Consider the following 14,210-nt stretch of genomic DNA (forward strand, 5'->3'; position numbering starts at 1 on the left):
CATTAAACTGATGAATTTCGTAATTGGTGTTGACCTGTCTGTGGGGAAGCATTTGCAGCTGCCTGTTGGGTGCGGTTTGACTCTGGATGAGCCGAGAGCAGCGAGGGGCCCCTCCTTGGCGGTTTGATTGCTCTCCTGAGGCCTGGCCTCTCCGCAGGCGGGGCAGCGCCTGGGCGTGGAAGGAGAGGCGGAGGCCTGCTAGCCCCAGGCTGTCTCTGCGCCAGACAGTGTCTGGGAGACGCTGGGCTAAAGCAAGAATCCGTTCCCCTGGCAAGTTAGAGCCTCGCTCCTCACAGGTGCGGCGGAAACTGGCGTCCAGCCCGCTTCTGGAAGGGAGCCGCAGACCCAGACTCCCGTGGCCGGTGGACCCGGGGGCCCTCGGCCTCTTGAGACCAGCAGCAGGAAAACCCTCCAAGCAGCCAGTTTAACCATTTGAAATTGCCAATATTCAGTTTCTTACCTAAAAAACGACATTTCGTGTGGTTCAGACTGATGTAGGGTGGGATTGCCCGGCACATGGGTTGTGCGGGTTGGATGGCTGAGCACTGGAGAAAGTGCCGAGTCCCGGGTCTCGGCCTATCCGTCATCCTGGGGAGGACGCCGCGAAGGCCTTCCCCTTGTCCCTTTGGAGGTGGGCTCCCCACAGCACAGTGCCCTGGGAAGGGCTGATCCTGCAGCGCCTTGCTCTTCGGACCGAGGGTGCCGGGGCACGGCCACGTCGTCTGCCCAGGTCTCCCCGCAGCATGGGGTTGGGGGAGCACACTCAGGGCCCAGCTGCACAGGGGGCCGACAGATCAGTCCTGCCTCCTGGCAAACAGTCATTTCTGAGAGAACAGGAATGTTCTTTTTTTTTCTTTGAGCAGACATCGAGTCAGCCCTACTCATTCCTTTTAGTTCCGAAAGGTCCCAAGAGGATTTTTATAGAAATGACCTTGAAGGCCAGCAGACCCCGAAAATGCATGGAAATGTGGTGCCTTCGACAGACCTGATTTGTTACATCCAGTGGGATGAGGGGAAACAGTGAGGTCAAAGACCACCCACCAGAGCCCAGTTCGGGTGTTCCTTCCGCCGGAGTGCCCTCTGGCCTTTCTTGAAGAACACACCGCATGTGAGACCCCGGCTCCCACGGCGTGTCCGGTGCCGTCGTTCCAGCCGAAGGTTTCCAGGGTCTCTCAGGAAGGCACCCCTCTTGAAATGGAAACCTCTCCAGGCATTTTTAAATGATATGAGCTGCGTCACAGCACTTTAAGGTTTTGTTTGTCAAAAATGAGAATCTGCCATAAAATCTTGTCAGTGCTCCGTGCTGCTAAGCCATAATGTTGCTGTAGGTTGTTAACAGGCTGAGAAGGAGAGAGACAAGACAGAGGGAGAAAGAGACAGACAGAGAGACAGGGTTTGCAGGGACTGGCATGGCTGCGTCTGCAGCTTGGTAGCTGCGGGGTGAGTGGTGAGGTCGCCGCAGGGCCAGCAGGCAGATAAATACCCCTCCATGGAAGATTCTAGCAGAGGCGACAGATGCTGTTTCCGGATCGGCCTGGCACACGGAGTCAGAGGGGTGTCGAAAGCCTGAAAGAGGAAGCGCTGAGTCAGCCCATCACGTTTTTACAGTGAACAGATGTCTGGGTGTCGCTTCTCCTTGCTGACCCGGGACGGGGAAGCCACTTTGATCTGCCATTTTTCATCAAGGAAGCTGTTGCCCTCCGTGTCAAAGGACTCAATTCTCCCTTCCTAGTTCCAATTGTCCCTTCCCCTCCGGTCCCTGTCACACACACTCACACACACTGCTCCCCATTGCTGCATTCCAGGTCCCACTAGGGAAGTGTGGGATGGTCTCTGGGGGCGGGGCAGGGGGCTGTGCACAGGTGCTCCCTGCAGGTCATTGCATGCAGCTGACATCTCGGGGACAGTGGGCAGCAGCCCTGTGCTTTGGAGCTGAGGACGTGGAGGGTCTGGGAGTTGCAGTGCCCTTCTCAAGGCAGCCCCCCGGCTCCCTGACCCTGCTTCTCCCTCTGTCCAGTCAGAGAAGAACAGCCCTGCCTGTTCCTGCCACCAGGGACTGCCTCCTTCCCCGCTGGGTGGGATTCCAGACGTCGCTGCCCCCCCCTCCCGGGTGCACAGCCCAGGACGCAGCCTGCGCCCTCTGCTGTCCATCCCTCCCATCCAAATGGCAGGCAGTGGGTGGAGAGCTGCCTCTGGCCCTTAGGCCGGGGAGCAGTCTGAGATGACAGTTGGGGGCAGGGCTTCAGGCCCCAGCCCTGCCCTTAGGAGGTATGTGGTGGCAGCCAAGTCAAAGTCCTCGTTTACACAGGGAGGGCAGTGAGAGCGCCCTGCTGCTGCTGCTGCTGCTGTTTGAGGGAGGGCGTGGGTGCCTGTGGGTGAGCCTCATGTGCATGGAACCCAACCATGCTGGTTGTGTGCACTTCAGGGCTCCTCAGAAGACAGGACGTTGCAGACGGGGGTTTCGGAGAGACATCGGTCGGCTTCCTGGTCCCCTCCAGACAGGGCCAGGGCCCCCACTCCGCTGCGCTGGGGCCCCTGCGTGGGAGTAGCAGCCTTTGCCACCCCTCCCTGCTCCCCGAGCTCACACGGCACTCGTGACTTACGGCCACAGCCTGGTCTGCAAACCCGGGTGGGTGGGGAGAGGCTGCCCTGTGCCTCACGGGCAGGCTGGTGGTACAAGAGGCCGCCAGAGCCAGAGGCACATGCCCGGCTTTGAAATGCCGTGCCCGTGGTGGTGTGGGCAGGCCCGTGCTGCACTCCACGATAAACCTGTCAGACACGCTGACTCACTGGGCCCTTCATGTTTCATCCCTGCGCTCCTCGGCCCTGTGTTCTCTTGCCAGCAAAGACGGGAACATTCAGCCCCAAACATGCCAGAAGCTCGCTTTTCCTTTCTTCCTTTTTTTTTAAAGTGGCCATGCATGTGTCTCCATGGTGCAACCCGAAGCGCCGTCTCCAGGGCAGCCGCCCCCAGCATGCGTAGAGACAGGCGTCCCCCCTCTCCCACCCCTCTGTGCACGCTGAGCTGCCCTCGGGGTCCAGAGCCTCGGGCCGTCTGCTCCGTCTGCCAGGCCTCCAGCAGAACGCCCGCCCCACAGCCCTCCCAGCGGTGGGACAGAGCTGAGATGCCCTCTCCTCTCTGGGCGTCACCTCGAGTTTGGAGGCCCCTGTGGGGAGGCCCCCTCAATCTGAATCCTCAGTAACGGCCCCTGCCTGAGGTGGTCTCTGGTGGGAACCTCCACCCCACCCCACTCTCCCCCCCGCCCACACCATCCCCATGCTGTGTCGAAAGCTTGGGCATCACTGGAGAGACCAGGAGGGGTGCAGCCTGCCCACGTTTCCCGGCAACCGGCCCCTGTCTGTCCCTGAGAGTGGTGGCTAAGAAACATGGCATTGGGGGACAGGGCTGTGGGAGTGGGGGCGGGGCACTGCCAGAGCAGGCGTGAGCGAGTCATCTCAGTGAGTGGTGGGTGGGATGGGGTGACCTTGGGGCGGGCTGTGGCGGATGGGGTGGCCTGGGAAGGCCTCTCGGGAGAGGGGGCGTGGACTGGAGGACACTTGACCGCAGAGAAGGAAGGGTGGGCATTGGGCGTTGGGGGAGGGCCTCTAGGCCCGAGGAATGGCAGGCGGAGGCCGTGGTGGGGAGGGAGTCCTCTGCCCCTCCCGTGAGGACGTCCCACGTTCCTGACCCGTCTGCCAGCCCTTGGGCCACCACGGGCAGAGGGCCAGGTTCAGGACCAGTTGTCCTGCTGAAAACCAGCCAGGGGTCCCGGTCCTCGTGGGGTAGAGACTTGGGCCCCACAGTTGGTCTGCAAGGCCCTGCCTGCAGGGCCCCTCCCCACCATGTACACCTGTTCAGCTGTCACTTCCTCAGGGAGGTGGGGGAAGGGTTGGTGACCCGATCTCTGGTAGGTGGCTCCTGCCATCTAAAGACCTTCCCAGTGTCCAGCACCGAGACTCGCGGCAGATGCTGGGGGAGGACCACTGGTGCCTGACGAGGTGGCGTGTCCGCTGGGCCCCTCATGGGCCTGGGGCCAACTTTCCTGTCACTATGATGACCCTCGATGTAAGCCTGGGCCTCTGCCGCCCGGGGGACTTCCACTGTCCCTCTCGAGAACAGCCTCCTCTGGCCCCCAGGCCATGCTGTGGTGTCCAGGCCCCGCGCGGCGGGGCATGCGAACAGGGAGCAGGCAGCGTGGACATGGAGTCTGTTTCCGTGCTGCGGGTCCGTGGCTCAGCCCGCAGCCCCATCCCCCTCCAGGGCCCGTGGGAGGCGGTGCGCGGGCTCAGGGCCACGGAACCCCACCTTCCTATCAGGTGAGCCAGCCAGACCTCCCCGCTGCCCCCCCGGGTTCTTGTGTCAAGCTGAAGACACTAGTGGCTCGGCCCGAAACGCCCACCCTCACCCCTCCTTTTGCTGCCGTCTGTCGGCTCTGTGGATGCTGCGACTCAGGTCCTCGTTGAAGTCCTAGTTACTTGTCACACACACCCCCAAGTGGACAGACTCACACCTAGACACATGGACACGCTCATTGCCGATTCAACTGTGAGCTCCTCGGGGGGCCATGCCGGACCCTGTTAAGACCGACGCAGTGATAGCAAAGTGACCGCCAGCACCGGTCAGTGCCCCTGTGTGTGGTTTGCCGTCACACACAGTCTCCCCTCAGTCTGCCTGCCGCCCCGGGGCCCTTGTCTGTAGGGGCTGCTCAGGAAGTGTGTGTGCAGACTTTTGGGTGGGAAGGCACCGTCATTTCAGATGAATTCCCTCGAGAATTCCTCATCACAGAATGGTGAGTCATCGCTGTCATAGCCCCCCGACCGTGACGTGGGGGGGCACGTGCTCTGTGGGCTGCCTTCTCCCACCAGAACAGAGGCCCCGTGAAGGCGGGGGCCTGGCGCCGCCTTGCAGTTGCTGACAAGGAGCAGGTCATGAGGCTGTCTCTCTTGTCCCCGTGGGATCAGTGTGCCAAGTTCTGAGACACCCCGGGCTGTCTGAGATCCTTGTAAGGCTGATTCCCCCAGGGTGAGAATTCACCTGCCCCTCTGGACCCCCGAGCTGGTCGAGTCTCCAGAGCTTCCTGTGGGCCAGGGCCACCAGGACCAGTCCGCCTGTGGTGGTTTTTGGAGGTGACTGGGTTGCCTTGACCCAGCCTGGAAGCCTCAGGCTCCAGGGACAAGAGTGTCCTCTCAGCCGGGTCTTGCAGGAGGGTCCCCAGGGAGGATCGCTTTCCTGGTGGCTTCCCAGCCATCGAGAGCAGGTTTGACTCTAGAAGTCACCGTACGTCTCTGGACTCCACTCTCCCATCCAGGGAATGAAGGTGTTGAACGGAATGACCTTTTAAGCCCTGGGTGGCCTCCAGGAGCCGGGCCCCTTTGGACGAGTCACCTGAGCGACCTGCCTGTGCAGGCGGCTCGGCAGCTGCGTCCCCTGTCCCTCGTGGAGCTTCGAGCCCTGTCTGCCCAGGCGCCCTGCCTTCCAGGCCGCCCTCCCTCCGAGGGAGCAGCCCTGTCTCCTGGCCGCGTGTCGGAGTCCTCTGGCAGCTTCACAAGTCACAGGCACCTGGTGGCTCCCTGGCCAGCCATATTTGATTCATTTTGGGTGCAGGAGGGATGCTGGGCTTTAAAAAAAAACCTCTTTAGGTGATTCCAACAGGCAGCCGAACTCGGGGGCCACAGCCCTGGCCCACCCTCCTCATAGCCACCACAGTGATTCCCCCCGCAGTACAGCCCAGACTCCCCCTGGCTGGGCAGCCAAAGGTGGACCTGTGGCCGCCTCCCTCCTCGACCACACTTCCCCGCTGCATGGGGCTGGATTGTGCCCCCAGACCCCGGTGTTGCAGCCCTCACCCCTCAGCACCTCAGGATGTGACTGTGTTTGGGGACAATGCCTTAAAGGGGGCCATCAGACTGGGCTGTAATCCCACCTGACTGGGGTCCTGGTCAGAAGAGGAGACCTGAGCGGTCAGTAGGTGTGACCTGGAGCGCAGAGAAGACCCCGTGGGGACACTCAGGGAAGGAACCGTCTGCTGGCCACGGAGAGCAGCCTGGGGAGGGCCCGGACCAGCCAGCACCTCCACCCCGGGCTGCAGCCCCCAGCAGCCTGAGACTGGTTTTCCGCTGTCTGAGCCGCCGGCCGGGGAACCAGCTTCCAGCGGCCCGAGCTGACTGCCGAAGCCCCTTCCCTGTGGGCAGGCACAGTGGCCGAGAGCGGGACTCGGGTCGCAGCCCCCGCCATGTGTCAGCCGAGACTTCGGCAGGTTGCTCCCCTTCTCCGCGCCTCAGTGCCCGTGTCTGTTCAGTGGGGGTACCAGCAGCAGCCACTGTGCAGGGGCCGTGGGTGAGGATTCCGTGTGCGGCGCTCGGACCGGGAGGGCTCGCAGCTCCATCCGGGCCGCTTTCCCCACCCCCCGTGGCGGTGTGAGAGCGGTCCAGACGGGCACAGGAGCTTTGTGAGTTTACTGGGGCCAGAGCCCACGACCGTCGCTGGGAAGCCAGATCTCAGATGCTCTGGAGAATGAGTTTTGCTGTTTCTTTCATGCACGTGGAGTTCATGAGGAAACGTAAGGAAGATTCCGTGGAGGTGAGAGAAGGCAAGGTGGGTGGGGATCGGGCCGTAGGGCAGTTAACAAGGTCACGTGCTCTCCCGAGGGTGGTCTTGTCTTAGAGGGGCGTCACTCCTGGCGTTTCCGAGGTGAGTGACCCAGGTACGAGAGCGGCAGGTCCCAGGTGTGCCTGCCCAGCACGACCGGCCCGTTGGGAGTTGACGGTTTGTGGCGGCACCCCTTTCCATCCACACCTGTTACCCCGCGTCTGCTTCCCTCTCTCCCTGCGTCTGGGCTCCCGGGCCCCTCCCCTCCTCCCCGGCCCCTCGCCACTGCCCGGCCCAGCTCGAAGACTTTCCGCCCTGGAGGAGTCCCAGAGCCGTCTGGTCAAACCCCCTGCCTCCTCCCTCGGACGCCCACAGAAATGTCTGTACTTTCAGCACCACCATCTACCTTGTGTACCCGAGGGATCGATTTATGACCGCTGGTGGGGAACCCACACCACCGCAGGACACGGCGCGCTGCAAGCCGCAACGGAGGGCGGAGGCGAACAAGGGCGGCATAAACGGGGCCGGGTCGAGCCCGCAGGCGCTGGACACTGCAGTGTGAGCTGTGAGGCCGTGAACAATAGGCCTTCAACGAAATGAAGCCCCGCTGCCCATAGAGGAGGAAGACGGCCCCCCCCCCACGAGTGCCGTGAGTGCTGCGTCTGCGCTGCTTCTTGGCTCCTCAGCTGCCTGGCAGCCCGGCGGACGGGGCTGTCCTTCCTGAGGCAGATCTGCAAGCCGCACTGGCATTCGAGGTTCTGGGCGGAGGCGGAGGGGAGGCCCCTGCCCCGGGGGCCCCGGGGGTCCCGAACACAGGCAGTAGGAGCCAGGCTCTCGCTGGCTCCCCCGACAGACCTCTGGGCCCACCAGCTGCTCCAGATCCCCATGAAGACCCAGGCTTCAGGGCTTCACAACTACGAGGTCTCTGGACTGGAGGAGGGAGGTGCCTGCGATTCGGCCAGGGTCCGAGCATGGATGGAACGAGTGTCCGAGCCTCCGGTAGACCGAGGCTCCGAAGGACAAGGACCCACCCTGCCTCAGTCACGGAGGCGTCCCAGCCCCAAGCGCGGTCGCTGCTGTGTTGCAGCAGGAGCGTGCAGTGCTCAGCCTGGAGAACGGGTTTGCGGACATCAATAGTCCCACGGTGAGGACAAAGCGCTGTGGCCACAGGACCTTCTTTACGCCACATCTACTGCGGGCCTCACCTGCCTTTCCTACGTGACAAGCCACCCGCTGCGTGCCAGTCTGCTGGGGGCACCGGGGCAGCACGATTCCATTCCGCTCCCAGGGGAGTCCAGGGGAGCCTTGGGGGTGTGGGTTCCCCTGGCAGGGGGACTAGGGCCCTGAGGCCCGTCCCCCACGGCCGGGCAGACCCTGCAGAAGCCTTCAGTGCAGACCGTTGTCCCCCTGACCTGGGGCCACAGAGCCAGAGATGGGGCTGTGAGTGTCCCCGGACACGAAGGTCCGCCCTTGCCCATACAGATGAAGAGCTGTCGTCGCCTGAGCTTCCGACTTGCTGGTTGGTGCCCCGCCCCCGCTCTGGCCCCTCGGGCAGTGTGGCCTCCAGTCTCCTTTCCCTCTTCCCTCCTGCAGTGACCCGCCCGCTGCCCGACATGGGACCAGCCCAAGTTGGACCTGGGGCCGAGCCCTCCTCCCTGGGGACCGAGAGTGCCACTTCTCTGTCCCCACCGTCCAGCAGCCCGCGGGCCCGTTCTTCCTGGCTGGCTATTTTAAATTTAATTTTCCCGTTCAGTCTCCCCAAGGGCTATGAGTTTCCATGAGGACAAGGACGTTAACGTGTTTATTTCTGTGTCTCTTGGGCTTCCTAGGAACTTGGTAAATATTTATCGATCAACTCATTGTATGTTTTGGCTCTTCTGTGATAGGAATGCGGCCTGTTGATGTGGTTGGCTCGGTGGCCGGCTTGGTGGCCGGCTCGGTGGCCGGCTCGCTGCGGGGTGGCCTTCTTGGGAAAGAAAGTAGAGTGATGGGGGCGGTCAGAGGGGGGGGCGCTGCTCACTTTTCCCCTAAATGCTTCTGTATTCTTTGAGCTTCCAAGAAGCATGTATTCGTGTATGATTTTTGTAATAAAGCCATCGGTTTAGATTGTGCTGTTCAAATAAACATTGTCCCACTGAGGGGGCAGATGGCCTTGTGGGCAAGACTCCCCATCCTTCTCTCCAGTGCCCCAGACCCAAACCCTTTCAAAGGGGCTTCGCAGCCCTCCTCCCCATTTGGTCATTGTGCCCACCTGTTCGGGATTGTGTGGGGGCCTGACTGGGGGTCGTCTGTACCTGCCTGGAGTCACCTGTGGGGTTGTCCGTAGGCACCAGAATCCCTGTGCTGACATGAGAAGGGACTCTTGGCGCTTCATCCCCTCGTTGCTCTCCGGGAAGCGGAGCCGCCAGCCACAGCCGCCCGCAGGAGACACGGAGCGCACTCCACCCCTGAACAAAGCGCTCCTGTTTACCCTGCCCTGAACGATGGAGTTTGAAACTCTCTTGTTTTCCTAAATACTCCATCTTCAAAGGAAAGATATTTTTTTAGTTCAAAGCGCCTATTCCGAGTCTTCAATGTTTCTCTTGGTCTGCATTCACAAGCAAGAATTTTTGAAACCGCACCCTATGGGTCAGGTCAGTGGCTGAAGGGAAAATTCCAAGCCAACGTCGCTGGTTCACGAGAGGGAGACGGACCTCCCCAGAGAATCTTCGCTCTCGCTGCATTCCGGGTGGTGTCCCTGTCTGCAGGCTGACCGTGGCGGGGGAACCTAATGGGGTGGCATTTGCCAGGGCAGGTCGCCCACACTCACCAGCCCCGCCCCACACACCTCAGCTCCACCGGCCTGGCAAGGCCTGCCGTGGGGGTGACCCTGCAGTGTCCGCATGCCCCCGACCTGCTGTGGGCAGCAGGCCCCGCGTCGCCCTGACCTGGCCCTGACACCTGGGATTCTTGGCCCAGTGACGCGGACCCAGCCCCGACCTCCGCTCTGGCTCTGGGCTGGTTCAAAGCGGCACCAAGTGATCTGGAAGAGGAACAACTTCCGAGACTCAAAGCAAGCTGGGGCCTGTCATCCCCCTCACAGGCCCCTGGTTCCACTTCCTCAGTCATTCTAAGTGTGTCTTCTGGTCCCTGCACTGTCCCTCCCTGGGCTGGGCACAGTGTCACTGTCTAGTAGTGTGACTTATTTTGGTGGGGAGCTGTGGCAACTGGGCTGGGGAATCGTGTGTCCCACACACTGTAGGCCACCTGGTCCAGCCCACCAAATGCCAGCCATCGTGATCCCTGGTCCTTACTGCCACAAGGAACCCATTCCCAGCCTGGGGCTCTGGGAGGGGCAGCACCACCTTCAACCTGGGTGGGGGGCAGCACCATCTTCTCCGAGGGTGGGGTGCACAGCAGACCCTTTTCCATCACAAATCTGCACCCCCAGCACAGTGAGGGCCAGACTCATGGTAGGCCATCAGTAAATACTTGTGAAATGAAGGAATGCGTAAGATCTACGAACAAGCTTGAGAGGGCCTGTGAACCCCCTAAAATCGTGTGCAAACGTGTGTGTGTTGTGTGCGTCGTACATGTGTTTTCTGGGGCCAGGGCAGAGTAGCCATCAGGTGCCCCAGGGGAAACAGTGACCTACAGGGAGGTTCGGAAGACTGGGCCAGCTGGCGCCCAGGCCTGCCCACCGCTGCGTCCCTGCAAACACTTGCACGCAGTGCTCGGAGGAGAATTCAGCCTGGAGCTGCACCGCTGTGCTGCTCCCCCAACCCCCACCCACACCCACACCCCCGCAGGAAGGCAGGCCCTGGGAGTCCCCGCAGTTGCCACAAGTCCCTGGAGCGAGGGCCACTCTCCGCCCTTTAAGAAGCCTGGCCCTCGTCCTTGTGCACGGGCTCCCACACCGGAAAGTTGGCGCAGAGGCGGCTGGGCGGACCCAGCGAGCAGTCCCGCCTTGCTTCCTTCCTGCAAGCTCATGGCTGATGCAGTTGTTTTAATCCAGTGCACCCCACGCCCTGAGGCAGGCGGAACAGCTGGGCCAAGCCCGTGGTGGAGAGAGGGCCCGCGTCCCGGACCCACCCGCAGACAGGCCGGGAGGTTCATGCTCTGCTCGTGGCTGTGCCTTTGAATGAGGCCTCAGATGGATGGGACACGGAAGGCGTTAACAGGATGGTGTGTCGTCTTTGCTGCTTTTGCGGCACCATCGGTTTGTCCCGGGGTTGCCCTGCCTCGGGATAGAGGCTGCAGCAGAAAGGGCATCTGGCCAGGGGAGCGGCCAGAGCCAGGGCTGGAAGCACCCCAGCTCAGAGTCGTCTCCAGCACAGTGAAGCGTCTGCCAAGAATTCTGTGACCTCATTCATGCCAGAGGGACCATTCTGTCTGCAGGAGGTTCCAGCACACAGACCACATACCTCCCATCGGGCCTGACACCTCCCTCGTGGGAAGGTGGAAACTCGGAGGGACCCCCAATAGCAGTGCGCCTACAATAGTCATGTGGAGGACTTGGTAAATCACGGGGTTCAGGACCTAAGTCTCGACAGTCCACTCATTGGGGGCTGGAGAATTTGCATTTCTAACAGGCTCCCAGGTCGCGCTGAGGCTGCTGGTCCCCAACACACACTTTTCGGAAACCCTGATTCCAGCAAGAGTTTGCACGCTGTGCTCCATCGCGCCCCCTTGTGGGGAGAAGGGATGAGAACAACCAGTGAATGGGACTCAACGTGCCCATCCCCACCACCCTGCCGAACGCCCCCGGGTCTCTTTTACAAATCTGATTTCTAGGATTAAATGAAGAACCCTGGATGGAAAGGAGGGAGTGACCACCCGGCTGGAAAAGGTGCATCCGAGAGCCGAGCCTCTCATTCTCATCCCAATGTGCGCCTCATGGGGCAGCCTCTGCCAATAACCCAAACGTCCAGGAACCGGCTAAGTGAGCAGGGGCAGGGGGCAGGTGGCCCTCACCCCACCTCAAGTGGCAGAGCCATGGCCTTGGGTATCCTGCTTGCAGCTGCCCGCGGGCTCACTGCCCAGCTTCCACAGGTGTGGGGCCGTGGCCTGGTCCCGGAGAGCTTGCGCCCCACTGATGGCCCCCGGCCCACCAGGGGCCTCAGCACAGGACAGCGCTCTCCCCGTGTGTGCTGGACCCAGCACCGGTGTTGGGGGTAGAGCTCGATGTCCAGAGTCAACGTGTCAGCAGCCTCTGGCTCTTGGCTTCTCCACCCCCCCGCTGAGAGGTGTCGTGTGAGCCAGCTTCCCAAAGCCTCAGTTTCTCTGCCCACAATGGAGAAGATTGTAGTTTCCACGTGAGCACCGTGCACAGCCGTTGAGGCAAAGCTCCCAGTGCCGGGCCTGGCACGCGTGAGCCCTAGGGAAATGCAGGCCACCTGTCACCAAGTCTCCTCTCTCTGAGCACTGTCAATGGTCTCAATGAGGCCGCCTGTACCAGTCAGTCACAGCTGCTGTGACGAACCACACCAGTCAGGGTGGCCCAGGACAACAGAGGTCGAATTTGTCACAGTCCTGGAGGTGAGACGTCCACAGTCAAGGTGTTAGCAGGGTCGTGTCCCTCTGGAGGCGACAGGGAAGAACTGGTCCCGGGCCTTTCTCTCAGCCCCTGCGGCCGCCGGGGCTCCTCGGCAGTCCTTGGTGTGCTTGTCCCATAGATGCAGCGTGCGTGTCTCTGCCTCCACCATTGCGTGGCATTCTGTCTGTCTGTCTGTCTCAGTCTTGTCTTCTTTTCGAAACTAATTTTTAAACCTTTCAAAAAATGTATTGATAGTTAGAGAGAGAGGAAGGGGGAGAGAGAGAGAGAAACATGGGTTTGCTGTTTCACTTATTTATGCATCATTGGTTGATTTTTGTATGTGCCCTGACCGGGGATTGAACCCACAACCCTGGTGTATCAGGATCATGCTCTAACCAACTGAGCTACGTGGCCAGGGATTGTCTGGTTCTCATACAAGGACACAGGTCGCATTGGACTCAGGCCCACAGTAATTGAGTATGACTTCATCTTAATTCAATGACATCTGCAGAGACTATTTCAAAATAAGGTCACACGCACTAGGGGTTAGGTCTGGAAGCCACTTGGGGGAGGGGCGGACACACGTCGACCCCCAGCACTGCCGAGAGAGACCGTAGGGCCCAGCCGCCCTGAGGCCCGGGGACACTCTCTGCGAGGCTGGGTGGGCCCCACGGGACTGACCGAGTCATCTGTGTGGCTGTATTTTCCAGGGTGTTCAGACCTGCATCTCCTGGACATGTTGACCCCGACGGAGAGGAAGCGACAGGGGTACATCCACGAGCTCATCGTCACAGAGGAGAACTATGTGAGCGACCTGCAGCTGGTCACCGAGGTAACAGCAGCCTGGGGTGCGCCGGGGGGGTGCCTTGAGGGTGGGGCTGGAGGGGAGGCCTGGGTCCCAGATCCCAGCCCAGAGGCTTTCGGAGGTTTGGGGCGTGTCTGGGCGGTAAGGCACATGGGAGAGCCTTCCTCCAGAGAAGGTGGTGGCCCTCTCGGCCATGGCCAACATGGAGTCCTTCCTCGGAGGGGCTGACATCGCTCCCCTGGGGGGGCCAGGGGCGTCAGTGCGGAGCTGCGAGGGCAGAGGCGCGTGCGACTCGGAGTCTAGGCTGAGCCACTGCCTGGCTGATGGCCCGGAGAGAGACGTTTTCAGCAGGCCCCCGGGTTGGTGGCGTCTGAAAACTGCCGCTGTCTCGAGTCATTGCTGGTGCTGCCCCTTCCATGGCAAAACGGCCACCTCTGCACAGCCCTGTGCACCCCTGTCCCAGATGAGTCCTCGTGCTGTCTCCTCCCGGGCAGCCCTCGAAGGGCCGCCCTGGCTGCTCTGTGCTGAAGGGGGGGAAGGTGTGCGCAAGGGGCCTGCTGTCCAAGAGGCCGTTTGTCTGCACACACGGCTTTGCGGGGCTGGTTGTAGGGCCGCTCTGTCCCCTGAGGAGAACTGTGATGGTTAGGACTCCTGTCCCCCACCCCAGCCCCGTGCCCCCAACAGCTGTGGGTCCATCTCCTCTCATCTGGACGACCGGGGCAGGCGGGACTCGGTGCCCCAGTGTCGAAGGAGGCCAGGGGGCAGGATGGGTTGCTGGCCCCCAGGAGGTGTAGAAAGCGTCGGTGCAAATTAAAAAGCGATGCCCCTTTTTCAAGAGACTCGCCTGCCACCAAATACCCCGTCCAGGATGGGCACGTCGCCCCTTCGATGGCATCTGTGCACAGGGGTCTGGTTTAAGGCAGGTCCAGTGTTGGCTCAAGGACTCAGGAGAAACAGGCCCCAGGGACTGCGTCAGGGCAGCTGTTTACTCAACGCCACCTTGTCCCCAAAGAACCTTCTGGAGAGTGGCCGGCCTCCACTGCTAGAGAACAACCTGTTGGCAGGCGGGGCTCACCCCAGGGGGGTTCAGCTGGGAGCTGCACCCCAAACAACCATGCAGAGCACGGGTGGGCCCATCTGCATCATTGAGCCCGGGGGAGCGGCCGACGCCCTGAACGTGTGTGCTGTCCTGGCCCAGGCTGAGGCCACCACAGTGCAGTCTGTCCCTGAGGCGACATGTTGAGGTCACCCCCGGCTGCCAGGGCCTGCTCCCCTCAGAATGCCCTGGGCGCTGGCGGAGG

At 61.5% G+C, this 14,210-nt stretch overlaps 1 protein-coding gene across 6 annotated transcripts in view; it reads left to right on the plus strand.

The window, feature by feature from the left end:
* Positions 1–14,210, plus strand: part of ITSN1 (intersectin 1) — a 182,514-nt gene that overhangs the window by 147,077 nt on the left and 21,227 nt on the right. For all 6 annotated transcript variants that reach the window (XR_005065676.1, XM_037040584.1, XM_037040582.1 and 3 more), the window contains one exon: positions 12,815–12,936. Coding sequence is in view for 5 of the 6 variants with exons in the window: in XM_037040584.1 (XP_036896479.1) it covers positions 12,815–12,936 (122 nt within the window). In the remaining variant the exon portion in view is untranslated. The remainder of the gene's footprint in view (positions 1–12,814; positions 12,937–14,210) is intronic.

Source organism: Sturnira hondurensis, unplaced genomic scaffold (assembly GCF_014824575.4).
Source record: "Sturnira hondurensis isolate 20B ecotype Veracruz unplaced genomic scaffold, ASM1482457v3 Scaffold0002640, whole genome shotgun sequence".
NCBI lineage: Eukaryota > Metazoa > Chordata > Mammalia > Chiroptera > Phyllostomidae > Sturnira > Sturnira hondurensis.